Source organism: Tachypleus tridentatus, chromosome 1, assembly GCF_004210375.1.
Source record: "Tachypleus tridentatus isolate NWPU-2018 chromosome 1, ASM421037v1, whole genome shotgun sequence".
NCBI lineage: Eukaryota > Metazoa > Arthropoda > Merostomata > Xiphosura > Limulidae > Tachypleus > Tachypleus tridentatus.
The window spans coordinates 81,639,812-81,655,225 of NC_134825.1; the positions used below are offsets into that span (position 1 = coordinate 81,639,812).

Below are 15,414 nucleotides of genomic sequence, written 5' to 3' on the forward strand. Positions count from 1 at the left end.
CGCTCCTTTTGTTACATAAATTTTATATAAATATTAATAAATACATATATGTAATAATATTTATTCATGTATGTAGTTTTTAAACTGTTAATTTGTATTAGTTTCAATACTCACAAAGTGCACATATATATACCAAATGTTTTCACAATCCTGGTTAATTATTGTTTTAACTATATTGAGCATATTTAATATGGTAATAATTTATAGAAACATCTAAGAAAAATATGCAAATTTGCATTTCATTAAAATTAAGTGAGACTGCTAAAAATAAAAGGGGTAAAAACAGATATTTTTAATGATATTTGTCTTAGTAAATATCTGGTCAAAACATGGAGGAAAATATGTAAAACAATAAAATTAGAGATATTTTAATCAGATACCACCTTACAAAATTTTAGCCCTATCATAATACATTTCTGACACAAATAGACATTGATAGAATTATCAGGCTATTTATTGCTAGTAGAGGTCTTGTGAGTTTCCATCTTGGTTGTGAGTCATTGAAATTCCAGCTGGTATGTTGTCAAGGCTGTCGGAATTAGCTTTGTCAGGTGTTGACTTGTGTGATGCTTTGACTTCACAAATTTCATTACAGAGTACGGTGGTTCACAGCAGTATGTTGTGCTGAAAATTGAGATGAGTCGCATACTGGTTTTCTTCGATTCAGGATATTTTATTTCTGGAACTTGCTTCCAGAACTCAATTGTAGAGTGGGAGTTATGGAGTATCTTTAGACCCAGGTCCTCCTGTAGTTTTATTAGTTCTATTTCCACAGCAGATGATTCTGTAACCAGAGGTTTGAGAATTGGACAGCTATCATGGATCACATCAACCATGAATGGATTTATAAGAAAGGCAAAGTACGACTTCAGCTTTTGCAACTCTTCAAACCTCTCTAGGAAATTATCAAGCAGTCCTTGTAGTTTATCTTTGTATTCTTCCAGTTTGTGGTCTTTTATTTCAATATCAGGCAATGTATTTACTCTCCTTTTGAAATTGGGAAAGTAACTGAAGTTTTTTGACAATATATCTCTTTGAAAAAGTCTTATTTTATTCTGAAAGCTGAAAATTGTCCGAGTAAGATCAGAAACAGTCTTATTCCCCTGGAGAGCTAAGTTGAGAGTTTGTAGGCGATTCATTAGATCTTGCATCCATTCATTATTTCCCAGTTGAGGATAGAATCTTTTCTTTTCTTTAAGAAAAGTTATAAGAGGCTCTAACAGATCCACAAACCTATTTAAGACATAGCTGGTTGCCAGTCACCTCACAATGCAGTGGAAAGAGACATAGCTGGATTTATCTTCAAGCTCTAGTTCTTGAATAAAATTTTTGAACTGTCAGTGGGTCTTCCCATTTAAGCATATGAAGTTCACAATTTCAATAACATATTTCATAACATCTTCATACTTGAAGTATCTGGCTGCCAGGTGTTTACAATGAATAATGCAATGAACAGGGAGAAACTCTGGAAAGCTGGGATCACTTTTTATATGTACAATTAATCCTGCACTTTCCTCCACCATTGCAGCTGCTCTATCTGTTGCAACTCTGATGAATTTATCCAGTGGAATATCAGCAATTTTTAAGGCTTTGTCAAGCACATTTTTAATGTCAACACCACAAGTTGTTTCTTTTAATGCCACTAAGTCCAGCATCTCTTCTTTCATAGTTACATCAGAGGAAACATAAACAAACAAATACTGCCAGTTGTAGGTTGTCTTGTATGTCTGTAGATTCATCAAGGACTAAGATGAATGCAAGGGAATTCTTTAAATCATTTTGTATTTTGCCACTGATCTGGGAGATGCGTCTCTCTTTAGTGTGGCGTGAAGCTGGTGTTTGTGCTATTAGTCACTGAAGTTTTATGTTATTTGAATTTAACACTGCAACAACTTCAGCTATATTCTTCTTAACAAATTCATTATCAGAATGTGGGCGTTTAGGACGAACAGTATTCCATGATATAACAAAACTAACTTCAGTCATTGTATCAACTTCTTTACTGAACATTGTCAACAGTGTTTGATGGCTAGTTAGTGATGATTTTAAAACAGTTAATTTGTTTTTTTGTAAATCTGATTCAGATGGATAATCAGACAAAAAGGTTTTGTGATTTGTTTCATAGTGGCGTTTTAGGTTACTGGCTTTGTAATGACTGAGTAACACATTGCACATAAGACACAGAGGTTTACCTCCTTCACTGGTGAATGCAAAATCTTCCTTCCACTCTGGCTTAAAATTTCTGTTTTCATCTTCATACTCTCACTTCTTACAATTTGACGACATCATCTTCCTTCACAAAATTTTCACAGACACTTCTAAGAAATTAATGTGAAAAGAAACAATGAGCTCCAACATGTGCAATGCTACCAACTTCTACAGTGCCCAGTATCACACTAACATTCCACTAATTTCACTGCCCACAACACAACCACACATTTTGCAATTACGCAATTGCAAGCCATGCCCACTAAAACTAACATTGTCAGCACCAGCTTGTACTATTACTGATTCTACAGCACAATTCTTCTGTAATCCTTGCTGATCTGAAATTTTTTTGATCCCTGATTCAAATCTAGCATTAAAATTAGGATTTAAATTCTTAAGTATGTTTACACACTATGAACATTAAACTTGTTTTAATCCAGTGGACTCTCAGTTTATGCCCGGTAAATAATCATAAAACATGAAAATTTTTTATTTACCTCTTATATTAATTGTGATGCAAAAAGGAGCTCAGCCAACACATTTCTGCGAGCTGCACATTATATATCAAAGAGTCATGGTTTGGCCACCCCTGACACACAAATTAAACATACTCCAAAAGAATTGGAATGCTAGAAATTTTTTCTAATCTTGTTTTTTCAAAAACTATCTACTATGTAGATATCTGAAAGATGTTGCTTATATAACTTTGAATTTGAACAAAGTATTTTTAATGGCAATGAGTTGTATTTAAATAAAATTTTCATACTAGAAAGAAAAATTCATTAGCCATTCTTACAATAAAAAATATTAATCAGAACAAAAGAAGAGAGTAAATGCTCTTATATCATTCATTCTTAATTCAGTGGTATTATACAGAGATTAAAAATGTATAACTTAATGCTGTAAACATGATTATGGTGAATGACAAAAGAGAAAGAAAACTAATATGTAAACTGAAAAAAAACATGTAATAAAGATTCAGATTAATTGCATATGCATATAGCATTTTTTGATGACTAACTAATTTTCTAGCAGTACATATGTCATAATTCTTATTAGTTAAAATGAGTAATCATGATCATGCAACACTTTTTTTGTAGTACATATCAGTTATATACTAAACATATATGTTCTACATTCTAATGAGATCACAAAAATCATTGCAAGCAAAGATAAAAGTGACATTTCTGTTAATTTATTTTTCTCAATCCTATCAAGCTACTTCATAATTTAATGTTATTGCATACTTTTGAAGCAGTTGAGGTTGCATGATGTGGTGTCTTATTCAGTTAAGTATAGTATGTTGAAACCTGGGACATTGATAATTTATTTGTGATATTAGAGGATCAAGATAGCTACTCCAGGACATTGATATTGGTTTGATCAACAATAAATGTAGTGTATTTGTTGGATATATAAGATTGTTCAGTTTAAGAGTTATTATTTGGTTTATTTAGTGATCTAATATTTGATGATTATTTAATTTGTTTTAAAAGTGATAGCTATGACAAGTTTTGTTATGTAACTATATGAGTCACATTGTGTAGATTTAACTGTGGTAAATAATAGTGTAACAAATTTTTGTACATACTTTTGACTTGTTTTTAATATATTATTTTAAAACAAATGGGTTGTATGTTGTCCATTTATTGTTGATTTATTGCCAATGAGTCACAGACACCTATTTTAAAAAAAATTGGCCTCTATTTAAAAACCTGACATTTGGAGAGCCAACCAGAATGACATGATATAAAAGACTGTTTAGTGGGGATATTATTTAGTTTGTTTTGTGAATGAATATATCATGATTATTTAATTTTTTATTATAAGAGAGTTAAAAGCAGATGATTATTGAAAGTTTTGTTTGTAACTCATTGAGGTTGAGAACATAGCAAACAGACTATTAAGTAATAAATGTAAGAATATTATGAGTAGGAAAAGACAAAGACAATGGCAGAAGATAGTAAATTCAGATCCAAAGAAAAGTTTGATGTGAAATTAACTGCTATAGAAGTGATAGACCTAATGATTAACATAGCCCCTAATGTTTAATATGTTAAAGTAAGACTAACAATAGAAAATGAGATTAAAAGAATAATTTATTCCATCAAATTTGGTTATAAAGCAATTGAACCTGTCTGAGAGCACTTTGACAAAAGAAACATAGGATATTTAGAAGAAAGAAGATCAACTTATTATTGGAAGAGCAGTATTTGTCTGCTATGACTCATGCCATAACTATAAATGAATTATACATGAAATATTAGTGTGATAGAAATAGAGAAAGAAAGTTTAGGTTTTCAGATGAAATACTAAAGGAATTGAATAGGCCCAAGTGGACTTTTGGCAAGATGAAACTATATATTTAGTGCTTATGATATGCCTGTGATCTCTATAGTGTAAAGAATTTGTTGTACGTATGTTTAACCAGTTGAAATATATACGTGCAGGAGATTCTGGTTAACTGGGCCACAGGTAAATTGGGGCAGTAGTTTATTGGGACAAATTTTGAAAAACAAAAACCAATCAAGAATATAACATGAATTTGCTTCCCTTATTTGGGACACCAAGCCGTTTAATTGGACAAGCATAATGGCTTACTTTACTGTAAAGTGACCTGTGGGTCATTACCGAGTCATCATTGACTGACTCATTGGTGTGTTCGTTACTATTGCTACCATATTTTGCTTCTAGTTTGGCAGTGGTTGCTGTGTAGCATATAATCATTTTTGTGTCATTTGTGTAAGATTTCAGACCCCTACAAAGATGCCACAGAAAGATTTGATGCTTGCTGATAAAATTGCTATTCTGGATGAAATTAAAAGATGACCATTCAACATAAGTCAGTGCCAGCTGGCTGAGATAACTGGAGTGCTGAAATATACATTAGCATGGGTAATACAGCAGCAAGATAAACTGTGAAATGAAGGGATCTTACACAAAGAAGGAGGCAAGGAAAATTCTCCAAAATGAAAGTGAGAAGGCAAGGTTTCAAATCACCAAAAAACATTACAAGACCAGGAAAGTGATGAGGATGACACACCTGAGTTTGAACAAGTGACTCACCAGCAAGCCAGAAAATTTGTTGATGGATTACTTCATTACTTTATGCAAGAAGGTAATGAAAACAGTTCAATATCTGCAGTAGATACCTGCACTGATTTTGTTCAGATGCAGTCAGTTAAAAGAGCATGGCAGGATACACTCAATAGATTTCTCCAACGTCAGTAAGCATTAAGAACTACAGTAATGTAAATGTGTGAACGTGCATAAATTAAAATTGCCTTTAGGATAAATATTTTTGTCTATTTGCACCATTTGTTTCAGTTCTTATATAGCAAGCAGAAGTTTTATACAGTGCAGTATTTGTTTTTGTAACTGAATAAATGGAAAAACTATCTTTTGTTTCGTACTATATGTATACCTTTAGAATCTTTTATGTGCAGCTTCACATAATTGGGACAAATGCTTAATTGGGCCAAAGTATTCTAGACCCAGTATGCCCCAATTAACTGGAATCCACTGTATATAATTTTGAAAGCAAGTGGAGATTGTGCTGTTTGTTTTGCTATCTTTGAATTTGTCATCAACAAGTCATAGACACTTACTGTGTAGAAGAATTCTAAGCTCAACAATAACCAGTATGTATTCATACTATTAAGAAATATAAATAAAAGCCTTTGATTGACATTTAGTGAATAGAACCCAACCTTTCAACATCTGACACAGGATTATAGAATGCCGAATGGCAGTAGAAGAAGTGAATGACAGCCAAAGTAGGGCCTATTCATGCAGAACTGTAATCATAGTGAAAATAGTGTAGAGATTACAATCATGCTATATAACCATGTTGACTGAGTTTGATAAATGGTTAGAGTTGAGCAACTTGAACTAAAAAATGAATAAACAAGAAGAACAAGAAGTAGAGAGTGGCAACAGAAGAGAGAAGATGGAAGACAGAGAAGATAGGAAGAAAGAGAAGAAGAAGAAAAAAGGAAGTGAAGAATAAACTAGAAATAGAGAGATGTAACAACAGAAGGAGAAACTGGATTTATTGAGAATGTTATTGACAATATCTTCATAATTTGGGTCCTTCCTGTTTTCTAAAAATTTGTCAATAACATCTTTAAAAGATAATCCACTCTTCTTTTTCAATGTTCCTCATTGTACTTTTGAACTGCTCATCCAAAGTCACTTTTCTAGTCTGACACCCAACAAAAATCCCTTCTTTAAGTTTTGCTTTTTAAAAAGCTGGGAATTGCCCACGTAGATACTTGAAACAGTCACCATCTTTGTCTAAGGCCTATACAAATTCCTTCAAGTCCAGTTTTATGTCAAGTGGAAGTAATGGGACTTTCTTTGTGTCAAACACTCTTTCATGTTCAGTATTTTTCAATTTTTGTACCAGGCTGACTCTGTGTGGCCATTAGTTCTTTATCCAGTGCTGATTTGTGCTCTGATGTCCCATTCATACAAAAAATATGGATACTCTTAATAAGTGTATTGTTGACCCAGCAACATATATGAAGTAGCCAATTATGTTCTTTGTATTTGACCTTACCATGTTTCTCTGATAATAAGACCTACCCATAAAATAAGACCTAGTGTGATTTTTGGGGATAGTTTTAATATAAGCCCTACCCTTAAAATAAGCCCTAGTTAAGAGTGGCAGGAAGAGGAAAGAAATAAAAAAAAAAATAATTTATTAATTAGTTTAATAGTTAGTTAATTAATTTGTTTAAGTATTAATCAGTTAGTTTAATAGTTTAATAATAGTTTATTTTAAATGGTTAGTTTAATAGTTTTACTTTATAACTTCATTTTTTTAATATATCAAAATAAGACATCCCCAAAAATAAGCCCTAGTGTCATATTTTGGAGTGAAAATTAATATAAGTCATGTCTTATTTTCGGAGAAACACGGTATTAAGAAGCTCAACAAATCTACCACAAATATAACAGAATATGTTTGGGTCATATAAACAACCTCTTTGTTCTCATAGGGACAAATAATATTGAAAAGAAAAAAATGACACGTAATGTGGCATGTTAAATGTTTATATACTAGTGGTGTGTTTCTCATGGGTTCTAGAATGATTAATAAGGTTCTCTTGTTGTGATTTTTCATGAGAAATCAATTGTCAGTGGTTGTCAACATTTTAAGCATGCAAAAGGAAATGTAAAAGTACATATGACATTTTCTGGAAAATGTATATGTGATGGAAAAAAATGGATAAAACGTACAGACTCCACATACAGGAATTACTGTAGAATGTGTAAACATTTCAAAACAATAAAACTATTGCAGGTCTGTGTTACCAGAGAGTGGGAATGATGGATAAATACTGTCATTGAAATGCATAATTTTGATAGTATAATAAACTACCACTTAAAAATAAATAATTGTGGTACGGTCAGATGTTTTTACAAATTTATTTCCATTTTTCATGAGTATTAAGGGGCTATAAATTGTAAAGCAGGGTGGGGACTTAGTGATTAACATGCTTGACTGTGAATCTAAGGTTTGCATCTAATTGTCTCAAAATTGCACTCTGCACTTTGTGATCATGGATGGATTATAAGAGTTAAGGTGAAATCCCACTATTAATTAGAATAGCTCAAGATTTGACATTGAGTAGCCCCCCAGTGGCTCAGCAGTATGTACGCTGACTTACAACGCTAAACACTGGGTTTTCGATACCTGTGGTGGGCAGAACACAGATAGCCCATTGTGTAGCTTTGTGCTTAATTCAAAACAACAACAACAACATTGAGTACTGTTAACTAGTTGACTAACTTTCAGTTCAAAATTAGGGGTAGCTGGTGCATATGGACCTAGTGTAGCTTTGTGCACATATTCACAACAAACATTATAGTTTACAAGATGCATTGGTGTAATACTTAATTTAATTAGAAAATAAACAAGTAGTCTGATTAATGGTAATTATCAATAAAAAATGTAGAAAGTGAAAGAAAATTTTTTGTATGGTGGAACCTAAGATATAGTAAATTAGTAGACTGTTAGGTAGGTCCAATTTTAAGCAGGGTGCAGTGACATCCCTGGGAGGTGTTTCAGGAGTGTGAAGTTACATTCACCTGTTTTTTGTCTGGAACATGAAACGTTAATTTTAAGATTTCAATGAACTTTTCATTATTGTTATTCTCAGTCTAATGTTATAAAATAATGTGTCACTTTGTGCTACTTGGTGGGTTGAAATGATAAAGCATGAATGTATTGCCTACAAGTCTTACAAAAGAAGGATCAATTGATCGAGACAATTCTCTTAAGCTTTAAAAAGGCAATAAATTTTGCTCTTACAAATGTGTGTAAATCTTGAAGAAATTTGTTTAATTTTATTGAGATATAAGATTTAATCCTTAAAAAAAAAAAGAGAGAAACTGGAGGAAAGAGGCTCTCTTTCATCTTTTTTTTTGCTTATTTTACACACATTTCTATAGGTGAATTGTTTTTTTTTAGTTGTTTATTTTTAGACAGATAAGCATATTTTGTTCAGTTTATTCATAATTCTGAAAGAAATAAAATTTATTTTTTAAAACTATATCTTGTTTCTGTACCAGTTATATACTTGTATTTGTAGAAAATGTTTACATGCATGTTCACAAATAATAGCTAAAGTAAACTGTACTGTATAAATAAGTTTTATAAGCATTGAAGCCAGAGGTTATAAGATCATCTCTTTAGCTTTAACATTTTAGAAATCCTTGCAGCACTAACTGAAATAACTTTTATTCCTAACAGTACTAGTGAAACTTATGAAGGAAGTAACTTACGACGAACTCGTAGTGAAAGCAAAGCACCGCGGAAGGTTCGTGTGGCAATTCATCCTACTACCCAAGCTACCTCTCATACAGCATCAGTAAGTCACACAGATGTGAGTTTACCACATTATTTACTCTTATGTATTCAATGAATTTGATTATTTTTTGGGTTTTCCACAAATTAAATTCTGTACTATTACTATGTCAAAATATTTAAAATATTAGATATTTATACAAGAAGCAGAAATGTTGTACATGCTAACAAATATTTGCACCAAAAATTTTAACCAGTAGACAAAGATTTCTCTCAAAAACAAAATGCTGCCTTAGATGCTAGAAGTCATGCAAAATATCATGATTGTTAATACACTATTTCTATTTGGCAAAGAGATCATTTCTTAAGTTGGCTGAAAATTTATTGTACTCGAAATTAATTTAGCAGTTTTTAAAAAAGAAAAGATAAATCAAATAAACACAATATCTTTATAGAATGAGAAAATAATCTTTGTTAGAACTAATGCTGTTCTGCAGTAGAAAAACTACTTGAAACATGACTGACTCAGTTGACAAAGATCCAGCATCCAAACAATGTATGATAAACCAAAAATCTCTGTGAAAGTCATTGTTTTATGTGTTGATTTTATGTAGATTAATGTATTTTAAATTTCTGGAGTTTTTGTGTCTAAATTTTATTGTATGTCAAGAGAGAGATTATTTGAAGTAAATTGATAAAATGTTTGTTATATCAAAAGAATTTCTATGACAAGTACTTGTGTATCTTTTTCATGTCAGAAACTGTAATTTTTCAACTCTTACAGATAAATGCATATGCAACCTTTCCTAGAAGCAGAACTAGAACAACAAAAAAGAAACAGACAAAACAACTGTGAAGTTTTAAGAAGACAGACTACAATATAACAAGTAAGAGCCTGACCAGTACTGATTGGACAATTATAAGTATGTGATAAGTCATGCTTTTTTCTTTCAGTTGTTATCTTACATGTTTTCTCTCTATATATATTTTTAAGAACATTATGTATATAGTTTTTATTTTCAAGTTTTCCTGACTGGTATTCATTCAACTTCACATCTTTAGTTTAAATGAATATGGAGTTTTAGTTTTTCTTAGTCAGAGCTCGTAATGTTTAACCATGAGAAACTAAAGTTGAAGCATGTTATTTTGTTTAAAAGAATTGTTTTTATAAAATATTTTATGCTTTTTAAATAGGAATTTAGAGATATTTTGAAAGTATTATGGGTGTGATGAATGTTTATACTAAGATGTTGAAATATGTATTCTTATCTGTTGTTTGCTCTTGAATATAAATTCTTCACTAGATTGTTTTTGTTGTTAAGAATGGAATAATAAAAATAATAATTATTAAGAATGAAAAAGATCTGTTAAGCACTCTGGGAATGAACGTGCCTTAGGGAAGATGTGAGAAAGAGAGATTAAAATATATATATATTTTTTTTTACAATTTTTTTAAAAATATGTACATGGTTTGTTTATTGGTTATTTCTGTTTGCACATATTTTGTGCCAAATGAAATGTTCTGTTATCACTATTATTACTTTTTCTTATTTCTACTGCTGATATTACCAGCTTTGCTTAAAGAGAAGGGTTTAATGTTAATAGTGGAATACTTGTCATTCCAAAAACATTCTCAGAAAATGTCTAGTAGGCTTTCATTAATATATTGTGTTTGTTTCACTATTATTTATTTGCTACAATATTAGTCTTTATTTTCTGTCTGTAAGAGTTTGGGTTAGTCACCTGGCCAGAAACAAAATGAAGCTACAATAACTACATTGGTAAATTTATTTTGTAGCTTAATAAAAAGATTTAATGGTCACAATAATAGCTACTGAAAATAGTTGTCCAGGTTTCACAAGGCTTGGCTGTTCTAATGTATTCTAGTCGTGTGTGTGTGTGTGTGTATATGTGTTTTAGTATCTGAAGAAAACCATTGTATTTGTTGACAGATTTCCTTCAACAAAAATGATCTGATATAGAGGGAAACTAAGGTTTCATAAGTGTGTGTAAATAAATGTGATAAGAATTGACAAGCATCACATGATTGCTTCAATTTAAGATAATTACATAAAAAGTAATACTTAGCTTAAATATATCAGTTTATTGCTTTCATCAATTATATTTACATTTTTCTTTTAAATGATATAGTGGTTTGTTTTTGTTTGTCTTTAGTTTTTCTAAGAAATTACGTTGTTTTCTTATATTAAAGATTTATTTAAAACAACTTGTTCTTATTAGGGTTAGTATGTATTTAAAAGCTTTTGTTGTACTATAATCAATGGAAAAAGTTCTTCAGTTTCTTCACATGGTAAAGAAAAGTAGTTTAAAAGGAAATTAACAAAAAAATAACAAATGAATTTCTCTAGTAACTAAAATGGATTTCATAGAGATAACTAAGAAAACTTTAAAGAATGGGTATGTCATAATGATATACTTTACAGTGGAAACATTTACTATATTTCATGAAGATTAATCTGGTAATAAGCATTAAAAACAGTAGATTATGTTAAAAGCTTACAAGAATGTCAGATGATCACTTTTTCTTTCAAATGTAAAATTAAATTTTATTAATTTTTGCACAACTATTTTGATATTAAATATATATATGTTTCACAATGGAAGTGGGCAGGTTGTGGCTAGTGGTTGCTTTGGCAGACTGGGAATCCAAGGGTTCATGGCTTGAACCATGATGACTAAAGACCATATTACACATTTGGGGCTGTGGGTGCATTATAAGAGTGATGGTCAAATTCCACTATTTGATTAGAGTAGTCTAAGAGTTTACAGTGGGTGCTGCCTTCCTACTAGTGTAACAGTTCAAAATTAGGAATAGCTAGCATAGATTCCTTGTGTAGCTTTGCACAAATATCCAAAATAAACAAGTAACAGAAATACATAAGATATTCTCAATATCAGCCACCCCTGAAGTTGATCATTCTTGATGTCTTAACCTCTGTTTTCAGGTGGCTCTGTACATTTTGGTGGTTCATGTTAAAGAACTAATACTGTTTTGTGAATATGTTTTGAAATAACGGAGAGAAAATCTTCGTACTTAAATGTATTTAAATTAAGAGTGAGATATTAATAACTATGTATGTATTTGTTAATGAAGCTAAGGTACCCTAATGGGAAAAAGGTATATAGACTTACAACTCTAAAATCTGGGATTTGATTCCTTACTGTGGACACAGCAGATAACCTAATATGGCTTTGCTATACAAAACAAACATGAAACTAAGTAAATATATAAATATTAATAAATACATACTATATTTTTAATTCTAATACATATTTTGTTTTCACTAGTAAATACTTTATCATTTATTAAATTAGTTTTTTTTTCATTTATATAACATATATATATATTTATAAAGCTTGTAGGGCCAGAAACCTAAATCTATCTTTATTCTCTACAGTCGAAAGTACGTGTCCCCAGTGGTAAGGAGAGTTTAGGTTAATCTATGAATTTAATTATTTCATGGAATTTATTGTCGAGTCATTCATTCATGCTAAGAGCCACTTAATAACATACAGTAAATCTACATTGTTATTCTTTATGTTACATTACATTTTGAAATCTGAATGAGAGATTGATTAATTCCTAAAAATTTAGTGTAGAATATTCTGTTTGCAAAATAAAATTTGGCATCAACATTATTCATGCCTGTTCTTCCTTCATTTTAAAAGTGAATGTTGCCTGGTGTGTAGCTTTTCAAATGGAAGACAGACACCATGGTTTGCAATATATGTGAGATACTGTCTTCCAAGAACAGATGCTTTCACTTGCTTTTGTTATTTTAAATGAAAAACTGTTCAAATAGGGGAATGCATATAAGTGGATATTTATTTGTAAAACTAACTTTGAGGGAAAGGAGTTGAACATACTAGATAATAAAATATTTGAATTATTTAAATCTTAAATTTACATATGTATGACTTCCTAGTAACATATCTGTGTTATTTCTTAGCCAGAAATGCTATGTTGCATAGCATTATATCATGTTACATGACTGCTTTGACAAAATGCAATAATTTTTTATTTATTTCAAATTGATATGTTAATCCACAGCCTGAAAAGATGTAGTAACTTGAGTAATATATAACGAAACCAGATGGATGTAAAAAAAGTTTAAGATATATTTTTCAACCAATTAAGACAGTAATTCTTGACTTATCTTCATAATTTAGGTAAGTTGATTGTGAATTCATATAGTAGTGCTAGTTTATCCATGACTTCTATTTTTTTCATACACCCAAGAAAACTGTTCATTTTTAATGTTTGTTCATATATATAAAAAGGTATGATGAACTATACATTTAAAATATGAATTACCACATTTAGTTCTGATAAATTAAGGAAGAACCAACATATGAACAAAAAAAAAATAATGAGAATACATAATCATACTTTTTAGAAAGAAGTTACAGAAATATTTGTAGATCATGTGTTTACAAAACATGGCACAGAATTATTTAGTGCTTAAAGTTTTATAGACTGCAGAAATAAAAAAGTAAGAGGGATATTGATAGTTATTGCAAGTTAATATAAAGCAGTTTTTATAATTTTAATGACTCTTTCAAGTTTTTTTAGAATAATATGATTAATTCCAAACTATTAACAGCTATCAAAATAGTCACTGATCTCTATTCAAATTTATGTTTGTACATTTATCTCTGACTCTGGAATGTTAGAAGTCTTTTTTTTTTTTTAATAAGTTTCTGAATTTTTTATTTATCATAAAAACCTAAAACTATTGTAATTATGAACTAAATTTAATATTTGAACCTAAAGTTTAGTTAATTAATAAACTATGCTATTTCATTATTATGTGAATTTATTTTTATTAACTATGAAACTTAAAACATACATGTATGACCTAGTTAGTGGCAAGTGAGAAAGAATGAAAAAGGCTATTAAGAGGTGGTTATTTTTCAGGTATTTTGTGTTCTTTAGTCACTAACATTTTCAGTAATCTGTTTTTAAATGAAAGGTATCTAAACAATTATTAACATAAGTTGTAATCATGCAAGTCCGTGCAGTAGAATATACAACATGTTACCTCTAAAAACTGACACATAAAGAATATTAACAAAAATGTTGTTTTGAAATTTAAGGATTTCAGTGTTGTGTATATTATTGTCAGTAAGCTCAGTTATATTGGTATGAAACTGCAGTTTGAAAACTGAGTAAAACATTAACACCAGATTATTACTTCACAGTACATAGATTTGCATAGTTGACATCAGCAAAAAGTACCTTGTAGCTGATGGGTTCTACGGTCTTTGCACAGTGCTAATTATTTTTTTAAAAAAAGTAATTAAAATTCAATTTTTTTCTTCTAAGAAATACAGATATTATTATTGATAGATACTACAACATTAATCATACTGAAGATTATATACTGTTGAAGATGTCAGAAATATAATACAATAAACCTCAGCATGTTGTGACTTATGCATACAAGTATAATTTTAGTTTCCACATGATATGTATAAAAGTGCAAATTGATTGAATATTTGGTTTTCATATATAAAGATGTCAGTGTGGTTTCATTCAGAAAGAATTCCATTTAATTTTCTCTTGGGTTTTACTCCAAGATTTTATTTTTAAAAAACTTTTGGCTTCATTTTTGATTCCAACAGTTATAAGAGCTGCTGTTATAAATTTAAAAAAAATAAAGTTTTAAGGGTTATTGTTACTAAGCTATTGTAAATACTTTATACTAATTTATTAAGCAGAATGTGAGCATATACAGTATTATTTCACAAGAAATTAATGCTTAAGTTAATAAGTAATTTTCTTTGTTTTTTCTTTATATAATTGAATTATTTATTTATTTTTAATCAGTTCAGACTCTAAGACTGACTAAACAGTATTCTCTAAACCATTCTAATAGCATGGCTGTTCAAATCTGAAAGAAGGATTTTCTCAGGCAGCTACTGATCCTTAATTTTTCTTCACTCTAATAAGAACTTATTGTAATACAGAAATTTTATAGTTGAGAGACCAAAATGACCACATTAACAGTTAAATCTTTAGGGTTTTATTCCATTTTGTTTATTTTGTGTGAGGAGTTGTAGGAAATTGGTAAATTTATTTTGTGTTGAATGTATGCATCCAGTTAAAAAAAACAATGGTTGCTTACTCTCAGACACTTAAGTATTATTTAGTCTTTTGTGTATGTTTTTTGAAGCAGACATAGGTAATGTGAAAAATCCAAGTTGATTTCAAGTCAGGATTTTGTTGCCACAGAAATGTTTACACTGAAGTGTTACTAAGCTTGCAAGATAAAAAACCTGTTAGATTATTTTCTAAGATATATATTTCTTAAAATATAAAAAATAATCACATTGTACATGTCCTCCTTGATGTGCATGTGATGGCAACA

General features: G+C 30.1%; 1 protein-coding gene across 8 annotated transcripts in view; it reads left to right on the plus strand.

The window, feature by feature from the left end:
* The window catches only part of LOC143253473 (receptor expression-enhancing protein 1-like), a 50,543-nt gene extending 37,861 nt beyond the window's left edge, over nucleotides 1–12,682 (plus strand). For 5 of the 8 annotated variants that reach the window (XM_076507461.1, XM_076507465.1, XM_076507474.1 and 2 more), the window contains 2 exons: nucleotides 8,969–9,101; nucleotides 9,807–12,682. In XM_076507461.1, coding sequence (XP_076363576.1) covers nucleotides 8,969–9,101; nucleotides 9,807–9,878 — 205 coding nt within the window. In that variant the 3' untranslated portion in view covers nucleotides 9,879–12,682. The remainder of the gene's footprint in view (nucleotides 1–8,968; nucleotides 9,102–9,806) is intronic. The other 3 variants (XM_076507491.1, XM_076507451.1, XM_076507482.1) reach the window with 3 other exon arrangements.
* The last annotated feature ends 2,732 nt before the right edge of the window (nucleotides 12,683–15,414 follow it).